This window comes from Drosophila virilis, chromosome 4 (assembly GCF_030788295.1).
Source record: "Drosophila virilis strain 15010-1051.87 chromosome 4, Dvir_AGI_RSII-ME, whole genome shotgun sequence".
In the NCBI taxonomy this organism is placed as follows: Eukaryota; Metazoa; Arthropoda; class Insecta; order Diptera; family Drosophilidae; genus Drosophila; species Drosophila virilis.
Window position 1 is genome coordinate 19,535,676 of NC_091546.1, and position 26,189 is coordinate 19,561,864.

At 39.1% G+C, this 26,189-nt stretch overlaps 3 protein-coding genes across 3 annotated transcripts; all 3 read right to left on the bottom strand.

The window, feature by feature from the left end:
* Positions 1-248: 248 nt before the first annotated feature.
* Positions 249-2,270, bottom strand: LOC6627951 (probable cytochrome P450 28a5). Its single transcript, XM_002051388.4, has 6 exons — positions 2,043-2,270; positions 1,736-1,982; positions 1,505-1,609; positions 893-1,442; positions 565-831; positions 249-500 (listed from the first exon to the last, which is right to left on the bottom strand). The coding sequence occupies exons 1-6, from the start codon at positions 2,228-2,230 to the stop codon at positions 334-336; spliced, it is 1,524 nt and encodes a 507-aa protein (XP_002051424.1). The 5' UTR covers positions 2,231-2,270; the 3' UTR covers positions 249-333.
* Positions 2,271-12,126: 9,856 nt separating this feature from the next.
* On the bottom strand, positions 12,127-12,831 carry LOC6627950 (FUN14 domain-containing protein 1). The gene is made up of 2 exons (XM_002051387.4): positions 12,672-12,831; positions 12,127-12,615 (listed from the first exon to the last, which is right to left on the bottom strand). The coding sequence occupies exons 1-2, from the start codon at positions 12,712-12,714 to the stop codon at positions 12,233-12,235; spliced, it is 426 nt and encodes a 141-aa protein (XP_002051423.2). The 5' UTR covers positions 12,715-12,831; the 3' UTR covers positions 12,127-12,232.
* A 10,790-nt stretch (positions 12,832-23,621) lies between these two features.
* Positions 23,622-25,720, bottom strand: Hsp60C (Heat shock protein 60C). The gene is made up of 2 exons (XM_002051386.4): positions 25,580-25,720; positions 23,622-25,519 (listed from the first exon to the last, which is right to left on the bottom strand). Exon 2 carries the CDS (start codon positions 25,509-25,511, stop codon positions 23,760-23,762), a length of 1,752 nt encoding a protein of 583 aa, XP_002051422.1. The 5' UTR covers positions 25,512-25,519; positions 25,580-25,720; the 3' UTR covers positions 23,622-23,759.
* Between the last annotated feature and the right edge of the window lie 469 nt (positions 25,721-26,189).

The window sequence follows — 26,189 nt, forward strand, 5'->3', positions numbered from 1 at the left end:
ATTTTATACGGCTCTCAAATATATCCGAAAAGGTATCTGGGCAGATCTTCGCTATAATATCTTTGTAAGATAATTGCTTGTCAGATATCTGCTTGTCAGCCTGATGAAGACATATCTGCTCTATGTAAATTTCGAATCTTACATCCTCTTCTGCATAACAGATTTAAGGTTTATTGCATTGTAGTCGCGTACCACATTCAATTCAATGAAAGGTGTGCCCCCTTTTTGCATATAAAACGAACTGCCAATTGATATGCGGAGGGGTTATTAAAAGTGTTTATTATTGCGTATGAATCGGCGCTGAGAAAAACAATAAAATCAGAAGTTAGAGCTTCATTGACGCGGCTCAAAGTCCAGCCAAATGCCTCCCTTCAAAGTGGTTATAAAGGCTGTGGGTTCATAAAGATTGTCCGTGCGGGTTTTGGGATTGACACGAACATTGAACTTGGTCAGCACCTCGACAATGGCGCCCTTGATCTGTGTCATGGCAAAACGCATGCCTGGAATAATTGGAAATATAATAAGAGTAGAGTCTCAAGTTTCATGTAAGGCCGAACTACTTACCTATGCAAATGCGCGGGCCATCGCCGAAGCCCATGAAGACGCCCTGCTCGCGATACATTTTGGCGGCATCGGGCTGCATGAAACGATCGGGCTGGAATACCTGGGGATTGGGAAAGTATTCCTCGTCCAGCATGAAGCAGTAATGCGGCACAATCACAGTGGTGCCGCGCTCCACAATGAAATTCTCCCCATTCTTGTTGGTCAACTCCAGCGGCTCAGTGCACAATTTGTTGGACATAAAGCCGGGTGGAAATATGCGTATGGCTTCTGCGAACGCAGCACGGAAGTATTAGTCATAATTATAGATTGGTTTAGCCTCACAACTTACCCTGCACACATGCATCCAGGAAGGGCAGTTCATTTAACTTGTCAAAATCGATGACGCCCCGGGCATTGAGATGGGCCTCCAGCTCATTGCGCAAACGCTGCTGCACCTGCTCATTCCGTGCCAGCAGCAGCAGCATGTGGCTTATGACTGTTGCCGTCGTCTCGAATCCATCCAGCAGAAAAGTCATTGTGTTGGCGGTCAATTGACGTGTGTCCAGATGCCGTTTGCTGCCCAACTGTAGTATATAGTCAAGGAAGTCGACGCGCTCGAATTGTTTGCCGGCGGCCTGTTGGCCACGTCGGGCGTTTATTGCGCTCTGCATCAGGTCCACAAAGAAGTTCTCAATGCGTCGGGACACAAAGCGCAGCTTGAAGACATGTCGCAGAGCCGGCAAAGTGCTGACCAGCACAAAGTACACAACAAAGGTCCAGGGCTGAGTGAACAGTTCCTTAATGTAGGCCAAAATTGGCGTGGGCTTGTCCGTGAAGCTCTCGGCCTTCAGGCCAAGCACGCAGTCGGTGACCATTTCGGAGGTGAAGCGCAGGCTCATCTGACAAGGCAATGCAATGTTTTCACTTGGTTATATTCGCTTTTATTTCGCATATTACTCACATCCTTGGCATCGATGCCGCCTGGTTCCGCCAGGCGGATTTGCTTGCGCAGCCACTCGGTCAACTTCTGGCACACCTCGATGGTCACCGGGTAGACAGTTTTGATCTGGAAGTGGCAGGTGGATAATAGAAGTGTAAAGCATCATTTAAAATTGCAGGTGAATTAGTTGTAAAAAGATGCTCTACCGACTTTCTAAAAGCAATCCAATATATATTTCGATATATCACTTACTCGTCCCATGGTCAATCCAGGCGTAATGTCCGCTCGTCGCTGCTTCCAACCCTCGCCGACCAGGGCGAACGGATTGTTGGCAAATATAAAATCGGACTTCTCATCCACCATTAGGGATATTTCGTTATCATGGAAGTGCTTGAAATCCGATACAAAGACGCGTCGTGCCAGCTGCGGGTTGATCACCAGAAGCTGCGGACTGCGTGCGCCATAGATGCCGACCGCATCGTATTCCTGCTTGTATTGCCTTTGGTTGGGTAATAAATCGAATAATCTGATGATAGCTTCAGATGGACAGGCACTTTACCGATATATTTCATCGAGATCGTAGATTGCATGTCGCTTCATATTGTACATGTGCGGATAGTTGCCAAAGAAGATACGCGGCGCCGGACCCGGTACCTTGCGCTTGCGCCAGTATCCAAAATTCCAGGTCATGAATATATAGAAGAGCACCGCAAGTAGCAGCAGCAAGGTCAAAGTTATTTCAAGCATGATTACGCTTTGATGTTGTCGCTCGAGTAACCATTTAAAAACTGACTGTAGCTCGTCAAATCATCGACTACTTGTACCAGGCCCCAAACAGACAGGGCCACGAGCTTTCGGAGAGCATTTCTCTGATTAGATTTGCTCAATTGCCCCCATATGAATATATCTTTTAAGCATCAAACATACATTTACATCGAGTATATAAATATTATAGACGTTGATAAAGCTTATCATCGTTCAGCTGCAACTTGATACACATACGTTTATTTGTTTACAATACTCTTGTGAAATAATTTTGATCACTATTCGTTTGGTATTCTCTATTCGTTTGGGTACCCTTTAAATTAAATAATTATGGACACTTAAATTAGATAGATAAGAAGCTAGATCGAATAGATAAATAGATAGATAGTGGCACAGAGTAGAATACGGCATAAATATTTCATTAAGATGCATCCGTCAACTGCGAAGTTTTTCATTTTCCATAAGGCAAAAAAATCTCAAATATTTGTAGCGGCTTTATGTGCTTGGCACAGGGTAGCGCCCAGTCGGATACTCACAATTAGTGCAGTCTTATTTATACAACTTTGTTTTCAGTCAGTAAAAAAAGTTCGCGAGAGGCACACGTTTAGCATATTATAAATTATGTGTGAACTTGAACTTGATTAACTTGCAGATACCCAACACAAATTATTCGCACATTTATTTATTATTACTCAACTTTTAATAATTAATATAATTATTATCAATATTATGATTATATTATAATAATAATTATTTATTATATATTATAAATGTTTAAATAATTATTGCTATTCTATTTTCAATATTACACTTTTTAGTTTTTAATAAAATTACTAACAATTTTCAAATATAATGAGATTATCCATATTATAATTGTATAATTATATTCCATTTAAAAAATGTTATTTGTCTATTACGCTTTGCTTTGAAGCTTTTTTTAAACTATGAAGCTTTCAGCTGCGCATGTTTGCTTATTATATGCACAGCTTAAAGTATTTACCCGAATTCATTTGTTTGTAGAGGGCATTTACTTGTTCCAAGTTTTCAATTGAATCAAAGCAACGCTTAATTGACGCTTGAATAAACGCGCAAGCGATGAGCGAGAGAGAATGTAAGTAGAATTTGGGTGGGTGTTGAATATAGACTATAGACAATAGAATGTTTCGCTTGTGGGGCTCTCATCCATTGAGAGAATATAGACAAAAACAATGAAAAGTAAAACAAAATCTATATTAAATTCCGGCTGGAAGCAAATGATGCGATAACAATGTTATAAGCATCGATAATTCTTGCTTTAATTAAATATAAATATAAATTAATTTATAGCTAATGATATGATATGAATAAATATTTAATAAATTTAACTCTTAAAATTATTACTTATTTTTACACGAAAGTTAAAACAATATTAATCAAACAGGCTATTTTATTTATAATTTGCAAAATACTTTTTCTACTTTTCATTACTTTTTTTATGTAAGTAAAATATTTGCTTATTCATTATTATAACAACTTATGTTATTTAATTGAATATTTCAAATTATATGTATTCATAATTGTAAATATACTTTTATTTTTGCCAACATTGCGCTGTTATTGTTTTTGTTGTTGAATTCAGAAAAAAATCACTGCTAAAATATTAAGCGCAATGCTGTCAACTATTTATTATAATTCCTATTTATTTTATTTATTCAACGTAAATGGAACACTTGTAATTGCGAATTTGTACAAAGCAACTGAAGAGTCTTTTCCGCCAAAAAAAAGAGCCCTTTGATGTTTTGGTCTATCTTCTTGCAGAGTGTCCATTATTTACAGCCATTTATTGAAAATTATGCGACAAAATATCTGTGCCATGTCAAGCTTTCAATAGCAAAATAGCAATAATATTTATGGCCAATGCAGCAGCAGACGCAATCGACTGGCTTCTTTTAGCTTTTCCTTTTTTTTTTTTTTTGGCTATGGGATCTCTGCGTTGCCACACAATGCACCACTTGGGCGGCACATTTGTCATGTGTTGTGGTCAGGCTTATTAAACGGCTTTTAAGCGCCAGGAACCATGCACAATGAGTATTTTCTATAGCCGAGTAGATTTATGTAGCTGCCCGGCGTCGTTCTGACGGCGGCCTTGCGAATTATGCGGCATTTCAAGATGAAAGGGAATAAGAACTTTTTAAAGAAATTCGGATAAATTCGGATAGTTCTAGGAAAATGTGTAACTTATCCCTTTCTTGTTAAAAGCACGGAAAGAGTTCTTTAAGATCGTATAAACCAATTAATTTATGCTTCATATAAGAAGTTAAGAAAAAAGTTCAATGTCAATAAAAATTCATTCATTTATTGTCTCTTAAACGAGATTAACAAATTTGTAAACTAATTTAAGAAAAACTTCAAATTTTAAATGGGCTTTGTTGGGTCAGTTAAGAAATTGTTGCCTAGTTCCAGCTTAAATTTACATTAGTTAAGCCCTCAGCATAAACAACTAGTCCACAACAATATCTTTCCACACATTGAAAGCAAATACACAGCTCCGAACCCTTAAGAGGAAAATTCGCAATTTATGAGGCAGCTCACTTAGTTTGGTCAGGCAAAAAAAAAAAAAAAACAAATAAGGAAAGAAACAAACAGTACCAAAAGCTTTTTATGCGTTTGGAACGTGTTTGGCTGCCATGACATTTGCCGTAACACGCAGCTCGTCCATTTGTAACCTACCCATAAACACATACACAGACAGAGACACATGAATTCATACATATGTAAAAGTTAATATGTATCTATGAGCAGGACTGGAATGCAGCCCAAATTAAGATGTTGCCTATGCTAAATTGTCATGGTGTGTGCCTGAAAAATTATGTAAGGCCCCTGGAAATGAGCTGGGTTAAGCCGCTTTAAAGCCGGCTCCTGCAGTGCCCGATAACAAACAAGAGTAATTAGAAAGAAGTGCGGCCACAAAAATATTCCATGCATAATTAAACAGCAAATTAAGCATTATCAAGTTTTCGTGTTGCCGAGCAGACAGCATTAACAACTGCTACATGAACACAAAGGACACATAGTGAAATATTAATATCAATTAATAGGCAACAAGTTTCGGGGAGTGTGGAATTGATGTCCTGCTGCTGGGCTTCAGGGCATCATCAGGGGACATTTCATCATCTTAATGGGGCGGTCCACTTCGAACTGGGCCACACAGTCAAGTCGGGCTACGTGTCCCGGCAAAGCTGTTTGTCTGTGTGGCGAATGACACTCGTATTGAACAGACGGGCCACATAAGCACTGGTCTATAAGCATTAAGACACAGTCGGTGGGTGTTGCGAGAGCAACTCATCCAAAATATGGCCCAGGGTGTTTGGCTCGGCTTTGCAGCCGAGTCAAGTACTCCAGGTGTGTTTCTATTTGCCGACACACTGAGCACATCTATTCTGCAAGCATACAAATCGAAGGCTAGCCACTCACCAGAACAGTCCTTTTATACATTATTATTTATTTTTGTTAATTATAAATAAATAACGATTAATTATAATTATATTTAATTGTATATTTTTTACGCATTTAATCAATCATCGGAAAGCGGTTTCAATTATTTTTAGTTTAATAAAAGCTTCTCTGGCGCAGATAATAATTCTCCAAGTCCACAAAACATGCCTCTATATGAAGTATATTTAGCTCACCGATTCCACTCTCCGTTCGCCCCCTCCTGTCCCGCTTGCTCATAATCACAGCAATTAGCAATTATGGCTACCCCATCTACGGGCCTTAAATGTTCACACCTTTCTGGGCACCGTCTCAGGTCTTATCCCTTTTAATTGGATGCCGCCAAAAGGCAAATTCCGAGCTCAAGCTGCGAGTCATCTTTTCCATCTATCCCTAACCAAAACCCCCCCTCCTCCCCCCTCCCTCTCTCATCACATCCTTTGACTATTTGCTTTGCCGTTGGTAGCAGCTTTTGCTAACAGCGCGCAAGTTTTTTCTGCCCATTTCTAATTTTCATTTTAATTATTACAAGTATTATTCTGAAAATCAAGCGAGCGGCAACATTGGGCGAGCGCTCAGTTTCAATAGGGCGGCCCTTTTCAATAGTGGGCGGGGCACTCTGGCAGTCAGACAATGGCAGCTGTTACACTTTTTCTGTCCTTGCCACCTGTCTTTGGCATTGTAGCCCACCTGCGAGTGTCTCTCTCTCTCTCTCTCTCTCTCTCTCTCTCTCTCACTGTGTGTGTGTGTGTTATCATATTTCACGCCTATTAGCATTTTAATTTAATTAACATTTATGACGACAATTTGTGCGTCGGCAGCCATGAAAATGTGCGATAACTCGAAGCTGTCTGCACATTGAAGAAAAAGTTGTTGCGCTCTGAATTATGTTATGTACAGTCCGAGGTACGCTCAGATGATGAAGTTATCAGACCGGGGAGAATACCGAATTTGGATTTGAGTTAAAAATATATTTGAGCTATTTTGAGTCTTAAGTTAGCACAAACTATACAAAGAATTTGATTTATTCATTTGATTTATTCCCCTATAATAGCAAATTTTGAATATTGTAGATAGAAAGATTAAGATATGTAATATCTATTTTAATATACAAAATTTACATATTGTATACAATATACACAAGATTTTCTGCACAATCTCTCGCTCGCTTGCTCTACATATTAAATAGGCGTTGCCTCTCTATGTTCTCATAATCTTAAGCAATGCTTGAAATAATTTGTCGCAATATTGTAAAAATTAACTACTCACGGATTTGAGAGTTGATACAAAGGTTATTCGAACTGTGTGAGAGCAACTCCGACTAAGAACACTCTTTACACTTTATTGCCTTTTATTTTTATGACTTTTAAGTGAAAATAGCTTATATGAAATACATCTATAAATTCAATTGCTACTCAATTAAAATTCAGCTGTCAGGCCTTCCAAATATGGAGGAATATGCATACGCAATATTTTTTATTTTATTAAAAAAACGCACTCAAAAATATCGTTTTGATATGCAATGTAATTTTAAAAAATAATTGTTTTTGCTTTTATCCATATGCCCACAAGTATGCACTGTAAAAAAACAAAACAGTAATTATGTCACTTGGCAGAGTAGAAAAATACAATATAATATTATTGAGAGATGTAACATTTTGCAATAATTTTTTTTTTTCAATATTGTACATTAAATATGCATATTAACGCGCTTTGTGAATTTTAACGCTTTAGCAGCTTACTTTATTTATTTAAGTAAGTGCAACAGATATTTGGCTTTAGATTTATTTATATTTAATGTCCTTAAAGCATTAAATTGTTGTAATTCTTTTTGTAAGAGCAAAAACTGAAAGAAAAGGCCGCTGGGTGCAGCCAAGTAAGCCTTAGTCTTTGCCTTTGAGGCTTCAACTTGAAAGCTTGAATGCAACTTCCTTGCAAGTCTATCCAAAAGAAACTCAAACAGAATGATATTAGTAAGCGATGCCGGAAATAATTTCACGTAACTATTTGCACGTAATGCCAGACAGACAGTCCGGAAAAACGGGCAACTATGTAGATGGTTAGATAGTTAGATAGTCGGCTGGATGGCGGCCCAGTTAACGCCCACTCCGTTAGATTTATGGACGCCCTCAGACAGTCAAACATGTGCCTGGCAACTTCAGCTGGAAATTACATCCGCTGTGCCCGGCCAAAAGTTAAACCAGACATTTGCTCAGAGAGCTCTTTAGAGTCGAATACTTTAAAACACACTTTGATTTGGCATTCGCAACTTGTGTGTGTGTTGTCGTCATTGCGAAATGGAATACAGCATTTTAATAAGTTCATCAAATTCATGCGCCTCGTCGCATCAGCTAGTCGCAGAGCTGTTGCCATAGTAGCTGTCACTTAAAATCGCCATCAACTATCAATCAATTCCGGGTATTTGTTATTGTCAATCTTTGGCACAGTTAGCTACGCGGTTTCTATACATGTGCAGCATGCTGTAAGAATTAATTTCCAATTTCCATAACAAAGCTAGTTGCCGGACAGTTGTGGCTGTGCCTTTAAGGATGATTGAATCACATATTAACTAGCAACATATGTTAAAGTCCCTTTATATAAGCAATTACCTCGAAGCCAACCGGTTTGTAACTGGAATTTCTTTTTTTCTGACGAATCGGACCCTTAGCCCAACTTTTTGGCTGAAACAAAACATATTTTTCTTCAAACTTTTGAGAGCGACCCAGCACCAAAGCATACAAATATTATGGTATATATGTTTGTATAATTTATTAAATAAAATAATTTTAAAAAAATTGTTTAGTTTACAATAAGACTCGCCTTTGCTAAGAATATCTATAAGACAAACTCAGCTTTGAGCCAAGACATGGATTAAGGTCGTTGCTCAAACTGGCCTGTTGTTATATTCCAAAACTCGTAGACTATTTAAAATATGAATTCAAGTGCAAATAGTCAAGACTTTCAGAGGTGTCAAACAGATTCCGTTATTAAAAATATAATGTTTAAATGATTTTAAGATTTACAACCACTTAAGGTGCACCCCATTAACAAAAAGAAGACTGTTCGCTCGCAAAGTGAAAGCATATTTACATTCAAAAACTGAGTCCAAGCACACGTTCAAGCATAGGAATCGCATTATGTGTGGCATACACGTCGTATGAGTAACGAGTTACTCTGCTCGCTGCAATTGCTTGAGCGTAAATATTTTCTTTTGCGGTCGGTGCAAATAAAATTTTAAAGTCAATTGAATTTCGACAGTTTAATTATGCAAATGCCCCGTAGCCAAAGATAATAGATAAGTCCAATTAGCATGCGGAGCCGAAAACTTTCGGTCTGGCGCAAATTAATTGAACCTGTTCGAGAGTGCAACAAAAAGCGGGCGAGCTAAAGTTCTGGTCTGTGATTAGCTCAGTGAATGGCGAAAGGCGGATATGTTTTAAATGTGTGCTTCGCTTGTAAAATGTATTAAGTTAATCAGACAATTGAAGGCGACTTGCTAATTGGCGGCTTCTGCCAAGTGGTGTATAAATAGACCAGCTCAGACTTTGTTGTCTTAGTATATTTGCCATTTTCCCCATAAATTGAACGCTCAATAATTGCTCAAAATTAACCGCAAATTTGTTAGACCTACTAATACGAATATCTTATATAAACACAACTATATATGTACATACGTATATATATATATATATATACACAGTGCTCGTTTGTGTTGTGCAAAATCAAATTTCAATAACCAAACATGAACATAATTGCTTATCGAACAAAGCAAATGAAAGCGAATCGAACCGAATCCAAACACCACCAAACCGAGCCAAAGTAAACCAAACAAAACCAATTCTAAATTCGAGGCATAGCCATGTGCTATAACAATTGCGTAATATGTGTATAATATGTGTAATATGTGTATGTTTGCCTGTTTGACCAAAACTAAATTTGACCAAAGCCGCAAATACCAAATGAAAATAATTGCTAAAACGCTTTGCACTTCAATTCGCTGATATGCCTTGCATTGCAGTTGCATTATTATTATTTTGTAATTTAATAAATTGTTTGCCCTCTTGCCCCTTCAACGCGTGTTGTACCTAGTAAATGGCAGAGCAGCACATTTAATTGCATACAGACATAATATGCGGGTTCATCCCACTGCCAATAACTCGATTAAAAGTTAAACTGCACATAACTCCAACTACAACTGCAATTTCAAAGCCTCAATGCTGCTCATTAAATTCTCATGCTTGCCTGCAGTTCGGGCTAAAATACTTATAAGAATCCCCAGAGAATTGCATCGGATCGCATCGCACAATGCCCTTTGGCCGGGACTTGGCCTCAACTCCAGCTCCAGCTCTTGCCCCAGCCTCAACCTCAAGCTCTGTTTCAGTCTCCGCAGCCTCTTCATTTGCTGTGGCCGCTTTTGTATTAAACATGAAAGAAAAGGTACCAGTAAAAACAAGTAAAATTCAACTAAACGGAAGTGCTCGACTAGGGAATGCCCTATACCGAACTATTGTTACAAAAATAAGAATACGAATTTTTTCCGTTTTTAGAGAACTGGGAAAATGTAATGTAATCCGCACATGCATATAATGTTAAATATAATGAAAATTAAGAAAGATATCGAAGAAATTAGAATGAAAAAAATATGATAAAATAGAATTCTTTTCGAGTTATAAATTCTCAAGTTTCTTGCTAACTTTTATAAAGACGAACAGACGAATGGACTAAAGCATAAGTCCGGATCGGCTTAGCTGTATAGGCTTTATGGGCTCGGAGATGTGGTCTTCTGCCTGTTACATAGCATATACCCTTCTTTCTCTTACCCTTTTTTAACTGGGTACAAGGTGCAAAAAAAATAGAAATAAAAAGAAGAGCCAGCCAACCAGCCAAACCATTCACCACAGGGGTGACCGGCGGCGACGGCAAAGTGAACAAAATAAAACTATTTAAGCAAAAATGCAAAAAACTGCATAAAGTGTAAAAAATGCAACAACAAAAAAATAAATAAAGTTAAATAATAAATAAAAAGTTACTGTGCTTTCAAAGAAGTTCGGAGTTTGAATAGCAACAAATCGCCGGAGATTTAAAAGTTAGTGCTTGATTTTAATAGAGAATACACTTAATATTAATTCAAAAGAATATAAGGGTTTATACTTAAATGTGTTTAACTATAAATCTGTTTAATAAATGTATATAATTAAAGAACAAAAAAACTTGAATATAGGAATTTAAATATAACTCAATAATAATATAAATTCGGTTATAATTATATGATATTTAATAGAATGTTTTTACTTTATTTCAGATTTATGCTCTTTCATAATCTTAAATAAAACAATAAAAACTACGAAAATTCTGCTTCTTTTTTTTCGGAAGTGAAGAAAGCTAAGAATATTTCCTCATAATTTTAAAGGTAAGTCCGATTTTATTTTTACTTTGATCGAATATTTATGTTCATTATGTGATAAACTGTGATAAAAATATGGACATAATTGTAATGTTGATTCACGAAAATAATCTAGCTCTAATTATACATGATCCTAAAGTCAACTGGGTCCGTTTTCAAATTATAATTCATGCTCCTAATATATATCCATTTTTGTAAATTGGAGACGAATTGATTTACAATTTTACATTATTTTCTTGCAAATAAAAAAAATGTTTCTATACTTTGTTTCTCTCAGCGAATTGGTTGCCGTTTTTGAAGTTGGCCTCTTTTAGTTTTCTATTAATCCGCAAAACTCGATTTCCTCTTCAGCCTCCTCCCCTTTTAAATAAGCTAAAATCCTATATGCATAATTTTTTATATTTTTTGTATGATTAACTGAAAGGTCTGATAGGTAATTATTATTAGCTGTATTATCTTAAAGTACTTTCTGCTTATTCGAAATACATATTTGTTAATTGTATATATATGTCACAGATCAGATGCCACTTAGACTTAACAGAAAGGTCCACTGAATTTTCTAAAAGTTGTTTCCCTTTATTCGTACTGTATATATGATACTTAAATATACATATAGATCTTACATTTCCCAAACTTTAATACCTAGACGCAGCGTTGATGACGATAAATGTGACATTTTGTAAGCATATGCAACACAAAGTAACCTGCCTTCAGTTTGCCCTCCCCTCCCAATGAACTCCAAACTGTGTACACGACTTGCATTAGCCTCAGCCTAGCCTTGGATATCAAAAACTTTGCTTATGCATAAATTTATGTGGGCTACGTTGGTTGCAAATTGAAATGTTTAAAAGCGCATGAAAATGTTGTTAAAACTTTCAAGTTTTTGCCAGCGCAACTTTTAATATGTGTAAAGTACGTCACAGAGAAAGAGAGACCAAGAGAGAGAGAGAGAGAATAAGAGAGAGGGGGTCGGGCAAGAAAGTAAATAAAGGGCTAGTTAGTGTACATTTGGCTGTAGTTTTACTTATTTGACGAGCGCATTGCAATTACATATTTTAAGGACTTTGTTGCAAGGACATTTGTATAAAGAAAATATTAAATGAAGAGCTTCAGGCAAATCCAAAGCCTAGCAAAAAACCACCCAAAAAGGCAACAGACAATCGTGCGCTGGACAACACCAATTGCTTTGCCTTATCAATCAATTCCGGATCAAGAGCACGCTCGTTGGGTGAATATGGACCGCGGGCCAATGCTCGAGCATTGGCGCTCGATTGCGTTCGATTTTGCGCCTGCTCCTGTTGCTGCAACACTTTGTTCCAGTCGATGGTGACAATGCCGGACTGAACGGCCAGTTCGATGGTCAGAATTGCGCCGCCAACGCAAATGGCCAGCAGTTTGCTTATTCGAAAGAAAACGAATCCAGCCACAAAGCCACCGCCAGCGCTTACAGCAATTTGAACATAGGCCGAATTATTGTCCAACTTGTTGAAAGCTATGGCCGGAATGGACATGAGTGGCATTCTGTTCAGTTAATATCCTTTTACGTACTTGATTTCACAGATTTCACAGAATTCACGGATAGCTGGCTCATTTTTTCGCTACTGCATTCGATTTGTCAAACGGAAATGTTTTCTATATTCAGATTTGGTTTTTGAATTTAAAGTCTACTGAAACTAAACCCAATGCCCGAGTCTCACACTCCGATCAGATGCTACACAAGGTGCGCCAGACTGTAAAATCGTTTTAAGGTCTGCGTCCGAACATCAAAGTTAATTTGCCAACGTTTGCCTCTATACAAGCATTATAGTATATGTCGACTGTTTATAAGACTTAAAATATTAGCTGTAATTAAATTAAATCTGATTTAAGCTTCGTTCCATTGGCCATCAATTTTATGTTCAAATATTCATCCCGTGCATATATTTGTGTATTTATTTTGCAGCATTGCAATACACATTAATTAGGATAACAAATTACCACAAAATCAATTGGCATTTGTTTTAATACATTTAGTCCCTAAAAATACAAGAGTGTGGCCTGACTGACAGAAATTGCTGGTCGAAATTGGTATGGAAAACAACAACAACAACATTGCAGCCATACATATGTTGTTACGTGTCTTAGCGTCGGACCAACAAACGAGAAGTCGTTTAAGTGATTTGCCAGTTCAAACTCTGCAGAAATATTAATTTTGTTTATATAATTGTTTTATTTTTTCATACCCTTGTAGAGTGTGTTATACTTTTGTCATGCAATGCCTAGAAGAAGACATTTTCGATCCCATAAAAAATATATATAATAGATCAGCATCAACAAGCGAGTTGTTACATCCAGCACGGCTTGTCCTTCTGCTTTAAGCTTGAAAGCATTCATAGGTCCGACTTTCTGTTGCAGCCATTACACATGCCAGATCAGGCCGTATCGGAACACTTTATCACAAGTGCATATCTCTATAAAAGTAAACAAGTAGCTTTTTCAAGATCGTTCATAAAATAGCTTCATCTATCGAAAAGTATTCTCTTTTGCAAGATATTTTCATCAAACGCAGCATTAGCTTTTGTTCAACTCTCTTTTGTTTTTTTTTCTTCTATGTTTAGGCCTAATTTAATATGCTGGAATATTTAGTTGGCGAATTTGGCAAATAAATATTTGATGAATATACTAGCTTGCATAATTAATGGGCAGCTGTCGACAGCATATATTATAACCATATTCAGCATGTGAGCACACTTATTAGCTAAATCAAGTCATAATAATGCTAATAATAAATTAATTAAATAATAATAAATATTAATACTTGTTATAATTGTCAGCTTTTGGTTGGCTGTCATCAATGAAGGTGAGACCAAAAATGTAATCTGTATCAAATTTGTACAGAACGATGAAGTCAACTATTAGAACTGCAGTATATATATGTATATATATATATATAGGTTTTCGACAACTATTTGCTGCCTGTGGTAGGCGAAACGCATTGAGGCGTGCACTATTGATGCGAGCCCTAGAGAAATCAGTGCGAACAGTTCAATTGGGCCGCAAATCGAAATGCCGAAATGGCCGCTGGTTGAGTGCATTTCGGTTTACTTTTTTTGTTGCCATTTACATGGGCTGCCCCCAAGCAGGTGCCTTTATTTAATTTATTGTTCAATTATGCGCACAGGTACGGCCCCAGCGGCAGTCGAGGTGTTTGTCCCTATCGCGAGTTGGCAATCAAATTAACAATGAGCACGCAAATAGCCGCAAATGTTTGGTCGAAAGGAGCCGCCAGGACCTGGTCTGGGGAAGTTAAGTCGAATGCCCAATACTACATACATATATTTATATAGAAGTTCTTGTTAAGTAAGCTTTGCAGTGCTTAAATGTTCTCCATCACGGAAAATATCTGTGTGTCTGCAGCCTCAATGCAATAAACACTTGAGCATTTAAATTGACAAGTAAAATGCAAAATTTTAAGTTCTCTCGTACACAATAAAAGCCGCACATGAAATATGTATATGCTATATATACATATATGTATTTGTAGGTTGAGAATGAAATCGAAGTTGACCATAAAAAAAAAAAACAACAACAGAGCCGAACAAATGCTAACGGGGCAACAATTCCAACAACATTCAATGTGAAACGTGTTTGCCATGTGGCTGGCTGGGCAAGTTTTCATTCTGTAGATTTTGCAGCTTCGCTCTGCTCTGATTTTATGGCTAAAGTTTAATGGAGGGTGGGGGAGTGGTAGCGACATTTTTGAAGTACGTGAGTTGCTGTGGATGCAACAGCGTTTCGCATTTTGCATTTTGCATTCGGAACTCAGCATTTCCCTCTTAAGCACTGCTTGAAGACACTTAAAAATTTGATAGAATCGAGTGCTTGCATAAAATCTGAATTCAATGAGTGTTAGATGGTTTTATACAAAACGAACAAAATATTTGCATATACTCGGAAAGATGGATATATAATCCATTTAATGAATTCAATCTCAAATCTCAGGCTGTGTTGGATGTGGTATTATCTTAGGCGTAAGTCAGTGCTATTAAAAAGAAAAATATATAAATATGTCCTTTAATAATATTAATAATAATAATTATAAAACAAATTTAAAAGAAGTCTCTGAAGACTCTGCGAGACCCAGAAACTAATGAATTTACTGTCAGCAGCGTTCAGAATACCCAGAGTTCTCAAGCGTGTTACGAATTGATTAATCCAAATACCCCGCCAGCTTAGTGTAGATGACTTCAATAGTTCAGTGTTTCAGTGTAGTCTGTCAGTAAGTCCGGCCTGTTATAGATTTGGGGTTTGCTCTGATGAGCTCTGTCTAGATCAAGCCCACAAGGCCACCATCTATATATGCATTAACTTGGTTTTGTTTTCACGGGGATTTGATCCTTAAAATACGTGCAAAGTCAGCCCTAATTCTTGTTATTGATAGTTTTCTACATCAATTTAAGCAAGACCAAAAAGAAAGCGAGTTCGCTTTAATGAATAAATCAATTTTATTTTATTTTTATTATATATATCGCCCGTCGTTTATTGTATAAATCGAGCTGTCGCAAAATGTTTTGCAATCGAGTGAGCAGTTTTGATCACATCAAAATAGAGTTGCAGGACGTTTTTTTCCAGCAGCAGCAACAGGGCGTATGCGTAATAAATGCACATATGGTCGAAACGAAAAGCCAACTCATATCCACTTTTGAAGTTTATGGTTAATGTGATGTGGTAGAATCTAACTGGATGTTCTATGTATGTTGTAATGAATGAGAAGGGCTAAGCATTGGGATTGGTTTTGCAGTTGCCTCTATGCTGCCTGTTGACGTGCTGTAAATTTGAAAACAGTCCCAGACCCAGTGGCTGGGATAAAGAGTTGCATGTTGGCTCAAAGCAAACGATTTCTGCAGCTGTTTTGTGTGCTGACTGCTTTATTTGTGTGCGGGTTTGTACAACAAATTAACTGCGGTAAGTTCTAACGGCAGAGAGAGAGAGAGAGAGAGATATAGATAGAGCGAGAGAGAGAATTATGCTGTTCTAGCTGGCGAATTGGCGACGTTGTTAGCTGCAAGTGATGAGTGCAGCTTGCGGTTTGTTTGTGTACTAGGAAACCCCAGCATTTTGTTGGGTTAAATGGTTTGTCTGTTTCAGAACATTAATTTCGTTGCCAGCGTTTGGGGCCTGGACGTCCATCTCCGTGTGGCAAACATGCGAGTCTCTGAATGTGAATGCTGTTCAAATTTATAAGAGCTACGCTGCCGTAACGTAAAGTTAATGAAATTTTCTGCAATCATTTCATTTGATTTTACATTTTTAATAAACTCAAAGAGCGGCACGCGTAAATAAATGACTTTTTGCAATTAGTAACAAGTTGGCACATTTGCTTCTTTTCGTTTTACATAAATGATTAGTTTTTTAAATTGACTTGTAAATTAATTGTAATTAGCTGTGCGATGTTGATGAGATTGTTTTCTCCTTTTACAAGCAATATTTTGTATTCAAGCTATATAATAGAGTGCTTTGTTGTTGTTGTCTTGCAGCAAGTATATTCATTTTATATATTTATTGTCTTAGAATGGAGTTCATACAGTGAAGTCAGCTGTAAAATACTATATGAATTATAATTAAGATAATTTTTTAATATGTATTTAATTTCATTTGAGGTGCGAGCTATATATGATATTTAATTATGTTATTTGCAAATGAATGCAGTTTCTGTAAGCATCTCACAGACACAAACACACAAATTTTGCGGTTAACCGAATGTTGGAAACATGAATAAAAGCTGCAGCTAGAGAAACACGCTAATAACAACACAAATATATATATATATATATATATATTTTAGGGCTAGGAATAGACTCATATAAGTCTAAATAGATTTAAATACAAATGCTGACATGTATAAACATGGCCGCAAAAACCGCAGCAAACGAACTGAGAATTACTGCGCAAATTGAATTTGATTTGGGCATCTTTTAGCTTATCATTGGCTCAGAAGTATTTTTGGTAATTTGACTGAAAAGTTGTTGTCTCATAATTGCACTGCTAATGCACATTTACTGGCCAAAATGGATGTGGTCCTGGAACATGCCACTGGCAGGACACCAGCTGCCACATGCCACTTGCCATCCAGTGGACACGTAGCTACGGGCTCGGGCATTCCCATTCAGACCATTCTGAATTATGCAAACGGGCCAAATTGCTGTCGCAACTATTCTGGACATGCAACTGTTTCGACTGCTGATGCTCTTTCGCATTGAAATTTTTATAAGCTGTGCGTGCCGACGTTGACGACTCTGGCGCAAATTAGTGCGACACGCACAACACTCAAATGTTGCCCAACTTTCAAGTTGTTCTTCTTGTTGTTGCTCGTTTTGCATAAATGCATGCCAAGTATTTTGCCATTCCCGTTGTTTTTTGTTATTTACCCCCCTGACTCCCTTTAATTTTTGGGTGCCTTTTGCGACTTTTACAGAATTTTTATGCATTTGCTACGTGCTCGCCGTGCTCGCTAAATTGTTTTGGCCAAGTGTTTAATAAATAAATTATATGGAGAAGGTTTTGCCCAACTCTACCTTTATGCTGAGGACGCATATTTGCAGATAAGTACAAATATATATATATATATATATATACTTTAGTTTTGCAAGCCGTAGCATATTGCTTAACTCGGTTCAGGCAATATTCTGCTCCTTATTTCAAACACACTCAGAACACCCATTTTCCATTATTTATAATTAAATTAATCATTTATAAAGGTATTTAAAAAAATAAATTTTAAGTTGTTCGGTTGATAAGAAAAAAATTGTAATCAATAAAAATTCGGTAGAGACTTGAACTTTCGCCCTCTAAAATGTTTTTCACCTGACTTTTAAATAAACTTAAAGGCGATGGTAAGGATATTAATCAGTCAGTTAATCTGTTACTCTGTCAATCAGTCAGTCGAAAATTCTATCAAAGTTCGGCAATCAGTCATCCTTTCAGGCAGTCAATAAGTCAGTCAGTCAATCAATGTGTTTGTCAGTCAATCAATCGGTCACTCATTATGTTGCTTTATCATTTATTCAGTTTCTTATTACCCTGTCAATCAAGGCGCCAATAAGTCTTTTAACCACTCAGTCAATCTCTAAGCCAATCAGTCAGTTAATCTGTTACTCTGTCAATCAGTCAGTCAAAAATTCGCTCAATCAGTAAGTAATCACCCAATCAGTCAATCTTTCAGGTAGTCAATCAGTAAGTCCGTCAGTCAACAAGTAAGTCAGTTAATCAGTCTGTTAGTCAGTCAGTCAATCAGTCATTCAGTCTGTTATTCTGTCAATCAGTATGAGTAACAAATAAATTAAAGCATAATATATTTTATGTAAATATATAAATTTTAGCCATTTTAGACTTTGCAGAGCATCTAAATTGCTAATATGATATGCTGCAAGAGCTCCGATTCCACTTGCAAACAAAATGAAATTCCACACTTGCATTTGCCAATAATAAACCTATAAATTTTGATTTGACAATACTTTTCAAGGGACAGAGTGTGTGTTCATGTGCCAGAGATTCACAGTTTGACATAACAGTCCACTCACACACACACAGAGAGACACACTTGTGAGTGTGTGTGTGTCGGCCATTTTGAAGGAAATTTCATTTAGCTGTTTTCACCACCACAGCTGTTTTCACAACACAATACAGAATATCAGAAATTGGTACAAAGCCCCAGCAGTTGGCATGACGACTCAACTTAATTAGCAGGAAATAGTAGCTACCAAAAAGCTGGCCAAAACAAAATATGACACTCAGTCAGTCAGTCAGTGTGTGTGTGTGTGTGTGTGTGGGTATAAATTGAATATGAAATTTTGATTTCATTACCATTTGTCATTCGGGCCGCTTCGACTGCCTGCCATTTGGCAGCTGGCATTAAAATTTGATTAATGTGCAACAACAGAGCCAAGGAAATGGCAACTGGGCCGAGTTCGTTCTGGCCATGTTTTGTGGCATGTTGTGTGGGGTCAGAGCTGCATTACAATGCAGCGCACTCGTTGCTGGATTCTATTAACACTCTAGTAGCAAGGCCGCAAACTGCCTGGCTCTGCCTCAGCCCAACCCACCAATCACCCCTCGGTTGACAGGCTTGTCGCAACAATCTCTTCTTTTTTTCTGTCCGTGTGCCCCCCGCTTCTTGTCTTCCTGTCTTGTGTAACACATGTCGCCACTTAATGCGTTCGGAGCATGCACAATGAGACAACAGCTACATGTGTACTCTGTGTGTGTGTGTGTGTGTGTGTGTGTTGGTGTGCTTGTGTGTGTAGGGGGCTTAGACGAGACGTGTGGCACAACAGCTCGCCAGCTGCTGCCACAGGCAAATGCAGCATTATGTTGCATAAGTTGCAACCAAGTACAGTCCAAAACTGTTAGGGATTCTCTGCCAGATACCCATTTCATCGCCTTTGTCTTGCTCTTGTTAATTTGCACTCGTCTTCTTTTCAATCAGATCCGAAATGAACGAAATGGGAAGCATAGTCCATTGTGTGGATTAGAATTAAGTTTTTTTTAATCAGTTCTCTTCTCAAAAAACAATTCTTTCAAATTCAGATATTTTTGAAAACTCTTAGTGTTGAAAACCGTGCAATAGTTTAAGTGCTCAAAAATTAACCAATTGCGCTCCAAAAAGAATAAGAACAAAACGTAATAATAGAAAACAAATTTTAAAAAATGTGAATTTATTACAAATATATATACTTTACACAATACAATAACGGCTCCCTGAGTTCAAGACCACACTTAGGTAAAAGTTGATAAATCAGAGCGTTCTTTCTTCATACCACAAAGCATAATAATTCCGTAACAAAGCATCAGTACAGCTTGGCAACCATGTGCTTGGACAAAGTTAATCAACAGCCAGCTGACAACTTGGCAACTGGAAATGCAATTGCAAATTCAATTAATCGAAATATCTAGCCGAGAGAGAAAGAGACACACACGCCCCAAAATCGTTTTATAAATTGTGTGCGAGTTGCAGCTTCCAATTGCCAGACACAACAGCACGACGGCAAACTGGGCAGGAAATTAGAAACGGCCACTTGATGACCATGCCCCAAAAAAGACAGCAGTAGCAGTAGCAGTAGCAGTAGCAGCAGCAGCTGCAGCAGCAGCAACTGCTGCAATGTAAACCGAATCAAAGCAATGGCTTGCATTTCCTGGCTGGGTTCCTAGCTGGTTCCTGGGTGGGTGTCTGTTATGGCGCCATATGTGCCCGAGCTCCATGTTAAATGAAATCTATCCGAATGCAGTCTGTTTGGATTTGGCAAACACGTTTGACTGCCGTATCCGCTTATGAATTGCTCGCCTCTGTTTAGCTGCAGGTTCAGCTGATATTCCGCCAGTTGGTTCTTTTGAACTAGTTCAATAGCCGATTGATGTGTGAAGTGCGGCAACGACGCCGGTCAACCTTAAGCACAAATTTAACCAACCCATTGCTGGTATTGTGCCAGTTGGTTCTATTCAACTAGTTCATTTGTTGATTGATGGCAAGCACATATCAGAGCTACGTATTGCCCAGCTCTGTTTAATTGTCGGCTCAGCAAATATTTTGTCTGTTGGTTCTTTTGAACCGGTTCATGAGTTGATGGAAGTGTGAATGCATCGCCAAGTACCTTTGTGCACAATTCTAATCTAGGCTAAGAAGCTATTCTGCCTGTTGGCTCTTCTGAGAAAGTTCACGAGTTGATTGATTTGTGAAGTGCGGCAACGTCGCGGGGCACCTTTGAGCAGAATTCTAGCCTAAATACATCAACGCGAACTAAGCAATAAAATATATGAAATTCAATTACCAGTCAAAGCGGAGTCAAGCAATACATCGACAATGGGGCGCCAGGCCTACCAGCATGAGTTCCAGACAGAAGGAAGAAAAAAATTTACTCCTTAATGCGGCTGCAGATTGAAGACGCAGTCGCGCTCCACATGTTGTCCCTGCTCTAGCCGCAATTCCAGACTGGGGCTCATTGCCAAAAAGCAATATGTTTATGCCAGAAAAGTTCAAAGACTTTTCTCGCGCTTTGTTTGTCTTTTGATGGGGTGCAAATTGAAATTGAATTTGGCCCGGCTCAGCAGCCGCGCATACAAAAAGACCCCTCCCCCTGCAACCCTACGCACACTCTTCACATGCACTCCGCACAGGCCACGGCATAAACACAAAAGTGTGTGGCATAAAGGAAATATAAGAGAAAAAAAAAACCGTTTGCAGGAAGCGCGCCTGAAATATTTTTGCCACATAAATCATAACAATGGCCATATGTAAAAGCGCATGTTTGTTGCATGCAACATACGAGTGTAGCGCATGTTGCAGATGCCACAACAAACAAAAACCCAAAATCAAAATCTAACGCCAAATAAATCTAGCCAGCTACCCGCCAACTCTCAGACCATTTGGGGGGCATTTGTTCTGGTACTCGAACTACTTTCCGAGTGCTCCAAAACTTTGTGCCAAAGCTTGTGATCGTGCGCAGCAAATTACAGGGTATGCTACTGTTTACAGTTAATGCATTTTAATTTTGATTGTTATTCAAGTATATTGTATTTTTAAGGTACAATAAGCATTCTTTTTGCTTATAATGAAGTTTATTTTTTTTTTTTTTTAGGCAGCTTTTAAGATTTTTCATTATTTTTTAAATATAAAAATAATTTCTGAAAACTTTTTTTTTTTCATATTTTCTTTACCTTTTTTATATATACATAAAAAATGAAAAAATATGGAATTTAAAAACTCTATATATGTATAAGATTCCTTATTTAATATTAATATCTAAGATTTTTCTAACTCTTTTAATAGTTATTATCTTTAATCTTTTAATAGTTATTTTAATAGTTATTAAGCTTTTATTAAGATATTTCGAAATCTCTTCGGTTTCCAACAGCAACTTAGAGTATTAAAGCTTCGTTCGGCTTAGCCAATAATTTTCCTCTTTTGTTTTTATAACATTTTTTTTTTTTGCTGCCCTTTCTCTTTGCTGGCAATAAATTGTCAATTTTTGAAATGTTTTCTCATGGCTAACGAGCAATTTTATGGCCATTTTGGAGCTGATTTAATGCGCTAAGCGTGCAGGATTAGCCAGAGTCGTAAATTCACCATTAAAAAAGTACAAAACAAAAAAATAAAAACAAATATTGTGTGGGGCAACGCGCGAGTGTCACTCGAGGCAGCCTTTTCTCATAATTAAGTGTCGCCTGCCGCTGTTGCATTCTCTGAGCCGACACTGTAGCATCATTAAGACACGTGGCTGGGGATCATCTTCTTAACAGCCACTTGAACATCACACGAATTTGCATGCAATTTGCGCAACAAAATCGCGCTAAAGATGCCAGCGGCAGCAGGATAAGCCGCTGGCATGCAGCTGCCTCTGTAGTGCGCTCTGCTACCCAGTTTGGCTTGCGGCTTGCAAGTTTTTTCACACGGTTGGGCAATTTGTAAGCCCTGATGATGAGCACAGCTCGTTAACAGAAGATGCTTGTGTTTCGCCAAGGCAGCGGCCCAGTTGAGGCGTCAAGTGTTTGTTGCATACGCTTTTAGAGGCGAGGCCATTCGAGTGGACCGCACAAAATGAAAACCCACAATCCCCAAGGCACGTAAACACGCTTCAACATAAATGTCAAAAAGTTAAACAGCAACTGAATAAAAGTCAAGTGCAGACGAATTTGCCACAGTTGACCACAATTAGAGTCCAGTGGAATGCAATGCGTACTTTGTTTGGCTCATATTTTATACTAAAAAGAAAAATAAATAGTTTAAACCAACAACAAGTGGTTAACTGTTGGCAACTGTGACAATGCTCATGTGTGTCCGTTTCCTCCGGCGAGCGAACGTCAGGCAACAAGATGTGAAATGAAACAATCAAGTGGTATTCCGTAGAGCTCGTTTTTAGACAGGAAATAAATTACCAACAACTCGTGCTATAGTTCCTGGAATTTGGTTTTTCTTGTTACTTTTTGCTCCATGAACACGGCTATAAAGAAAGGTATTCTCGGCGTTTTTCCAATAAAATAAATTTGGTTTACATCTAAATAAAATGTATTCTTTATTATTGTCAAGACCCATCAGCTAAGCTGGCAGGGCTTAGTAAAACCAATTTTGATTTGTTTTTCTCAGAGAAAATACACGATTATTAAAAGTGCTTTTATTTTACATTGAAACATTTCATAATTTAGTACTTGGCTACGGATATAATAAAGTTGAACAAAGTGTGCGTGTAAATGTGTTAAATCTATCAATTAAAATGGCGAAAATGTTGAGCATGTTGTGAGTGTGTGAGAGTGTGTGTGAGTGGTTTTATTTTTGTAAAAGGGTTGCGGTTCAGTTCTGCAGTCCAGTAATCAAATTAGATCAATACGCATCAATGGTTTAACTGTCAACTGTAAACAAACTGCCCTAGTTGCCTGCCAATAGGAGTTCAGTGTGAATCAAATACATAAATTGCCATTTCCAAAAGGGGGAGGGGGTGTGTTTCTTGCTTGTAGAGTAGTGTTGTCGGCCGCCGAAATAGGAAGTGTATACGGGTTGAAAGGCCAATAGATGCCTAGAGCCACGATTAATTTATGTACGAACTGCCAAACGTATCCAATTGGGAAGGATGTGTCAGACAAGTGTGTGCTATTGGTGGGGGACGAGGCTTACATGCCCAGGCCGCCCATGCCGCCCATGCCACCCATACCACCCATGCCACCCATGCCGCCCATGCCGCCCATCGGATTGGCATCCTCCAATGGCAGCTCGGTGACAACCGCCTCGGCGGTGGTCAGCAGTGATGCAACGCCGGCGGCATCGATAATCGCCGTGCGCACCACCTTGGTGGGATCAATGATGCCGCGCTCAATCATGTTGCCGTACTCGCCCTTGAGGGCATCGTAGCCATAGTCGCCGTCCAGAATCTCCACCTTGGCCACGACCATGGCGCCATCGACGCCCGCATTCTTGGCAATTGTCAGGCAGGGCATGCGCAGGGCACGTCTTATTATTTCAATGCCCATGTTCTGATCCTCGTTGATGCCCTTCAGATCGTTCAGTTTGGTGATGCAGCGCAGCAGAGCAGTGCCGCCGCCGGGCACAATGCCCTCCTCGATGGCCGCACGGGTGGCATTCAGTGCATCATTTACACGATCCTTTTTCTCGCCCACCTCCACATCGCTGGAGCCGCCGACACGCAACAGTGCTACGCCCGAGGATAGCTTGGCCAGGCGCTCCTGCATCTTCTCCTTCTCATAGTTGGAGGTGCTCTCCTTGATGGCCTCGCGCAGATTCTCCAACCGCTTCTCGATCATTGTACGCTGACCGTGACCCTTCAGCAGCATGGTGTCCTCCTTGGTGACGACAATCTCACCGACACGCCCGAAATCGCTCGCCTTAATATCCTCCAAGCGCACCATGTTTGCCTCGTCCCCGAAGACGAGGCCACCCGTGGCAATGGCCATGTCAGCGAGTGTCTCCTTGCGATTGTCACCGAAACCAGGCGCCTTGACGGCACACACTTGCAGACCCACCTTCAGACGATTCACGACCATGGTGCTCAATGCCTCGCCCTCGACATCCTCGGCTATGATGACCAGTGGCTTGCGCTGAGCATTTGCCAGCTCGAGCGCGGGCACAATGCTGGCCGCCGTCTTGATCTTTTTCTCGCAGAAGAGCAGCAGCGCATCCTGAAACTCCACCTTGGCGCCCTTGGAACTGTTGATGAAGTATGGAGATATGTAGCCGCGATCGAACTTCATGCCCTCGATGACCTCGAGCTCGTCGTTCATGGTCTTGCCATCCTTGACCGTAATGACGCCATCGCGTCCCACCTTCTTGATGGCCTCGCTGATCAGATTGCCGACAGATTTGTCGCCGTTGGCCGAAATGGTGGCCACTTGAGCAATCTCTTCGGGCGTATTGACCGGCCGCGACATCTTGCGCAGATTCACCTTAACCGAATCAATGGCCAGCATGACGCCGCGTCGTATCTCCACGGGATTTGCGCCACGTGAGATCTTCTCGAAGCCCTCCTTAGCGATGGCGCGTGCCAGCACCGTGGCCGTGGTGGTGCCATCGCCCGCCTCCTCATTCGTATTGTTAGCCACATCCTGCACCAGTTTGGCGCCAATGTTCATGAACTTGTCCTTCAATGCAATGGACTTGGCCACTGTCACGCCGTCCTTGGTTATCTTCGGCGATCCCCAGCTCTGCTCAATAATTACGTTGCGACCCTTGGGGCCCATCGTTACGGCCACGGCATCTGCCAGCACGTCTACGCCCTGCAGCATCATGGCCCGCACCTCGGGCCCAAACTTGACATCCTTGGCATAGCCGCGCCACAGCTCGCGCCCCGCCAGCTGGCACGCGATCCGCGAGCCACGCGGCAGCGTAGAGTTCGTTAGCATGCGCAACATTCTGAGCACTAAATGGAGGTAAGCTATCCAGCTATGCGAGAGTGTAATAATTGTTTATATAACCTTACCTTAAATATGGCCTGAAATATTTGGTAGATTATATATTTCAATAATTTTTATGACTCTTGGCGTTGTTGACGCTGTGAAAGCTGAAACTGAAATGAATTTCTATTCTATACAAAAGTTCCTCTGATATCTTCCAAATCGCACAGCCTGCTCTATGCGGGCAAGGGTTGCCTTATATGGCTAAAAGGAAAATTCAAAACCAGGGCTGCAGAATTGTATTTTGTTTGTTTTGATGAAAGCCTACTTGGGCTTTGTGCTTAAAAATCGTAACTTTTTGTTTGCCTACCTAAGGTAAGAGATTTTTATATAATTAAATATATATGTTATATATTTAGGGTTTGGCTCCTATTCCGATTATTTCTTATACTGATTCAATATACTCTCTCGATACAAGAAGGCTCAATTGCAGGATTATTTCTAGTGTTGGATAGCAGTAGTTGACTTAACACTTTTGGCATTTGTTAACAGTAACAGAACATGTTATAAAAAAATATGGTCTGACTCCAAATGAAGTTCGCAAATTCAGTTAAATGTTCGTTTTGTGGTAAATACAGGCATTAAATTGAAAGTGCTTACAGCCAAAAACAACAATATATAATGATTCAAAATAAT

What these genes read in the sequence shown, in the direction of transcription:
- LOC6627951 (XM_002051388.4), bottom strand. Translation starts at nt 2,230, where the DNA reads ATGCTTGAAATAACTTTGACCTTGCTGCTGCTACTTGCGGTGCTCTTC. An exon ending in GCGGCATCGATGCCAAGGAT is followed by an intron (nt 1,443 to 1,504) that starts GTGAGTAATATG and finishes TTGCCTTGTCAG; the next exon opens with ATGAGCCTGCGCTTCACCTC. An exon ending in CCTGGATGCATGTGTGCAGG is followed by an intron (nt 832 to 892) that starts GTAAGTTGTGAG and finishes CTGCGTTCGCAG; the next exon opens with AAGCCATACGCATATTTCCA.
- LOC6627950 (XM_002051387.4), bottom strand. Translation starts at nt 12,714, where the DNA reads ATGAGCCAGCTATCCGTGAATTCTGTGAAATCTGTGAAATCAA. An exon ending in TGTGAAATCTGTGAAATCAA is followed by an intron (nt 12,616 to 12,671) that starts GTACGTAAAAGG and finishes TTCCGGCCATAG; the next exon opens with CTTTCAACAAGTTGGACAAT.
- Hsp60C (XM_002051386.4), bottom strand. Translation starts at nt 25,511, where the DNA reads ATGTTGCGCATGCTAACGAACTCTACGCTGCCGCGTGGCTCGCGGATC.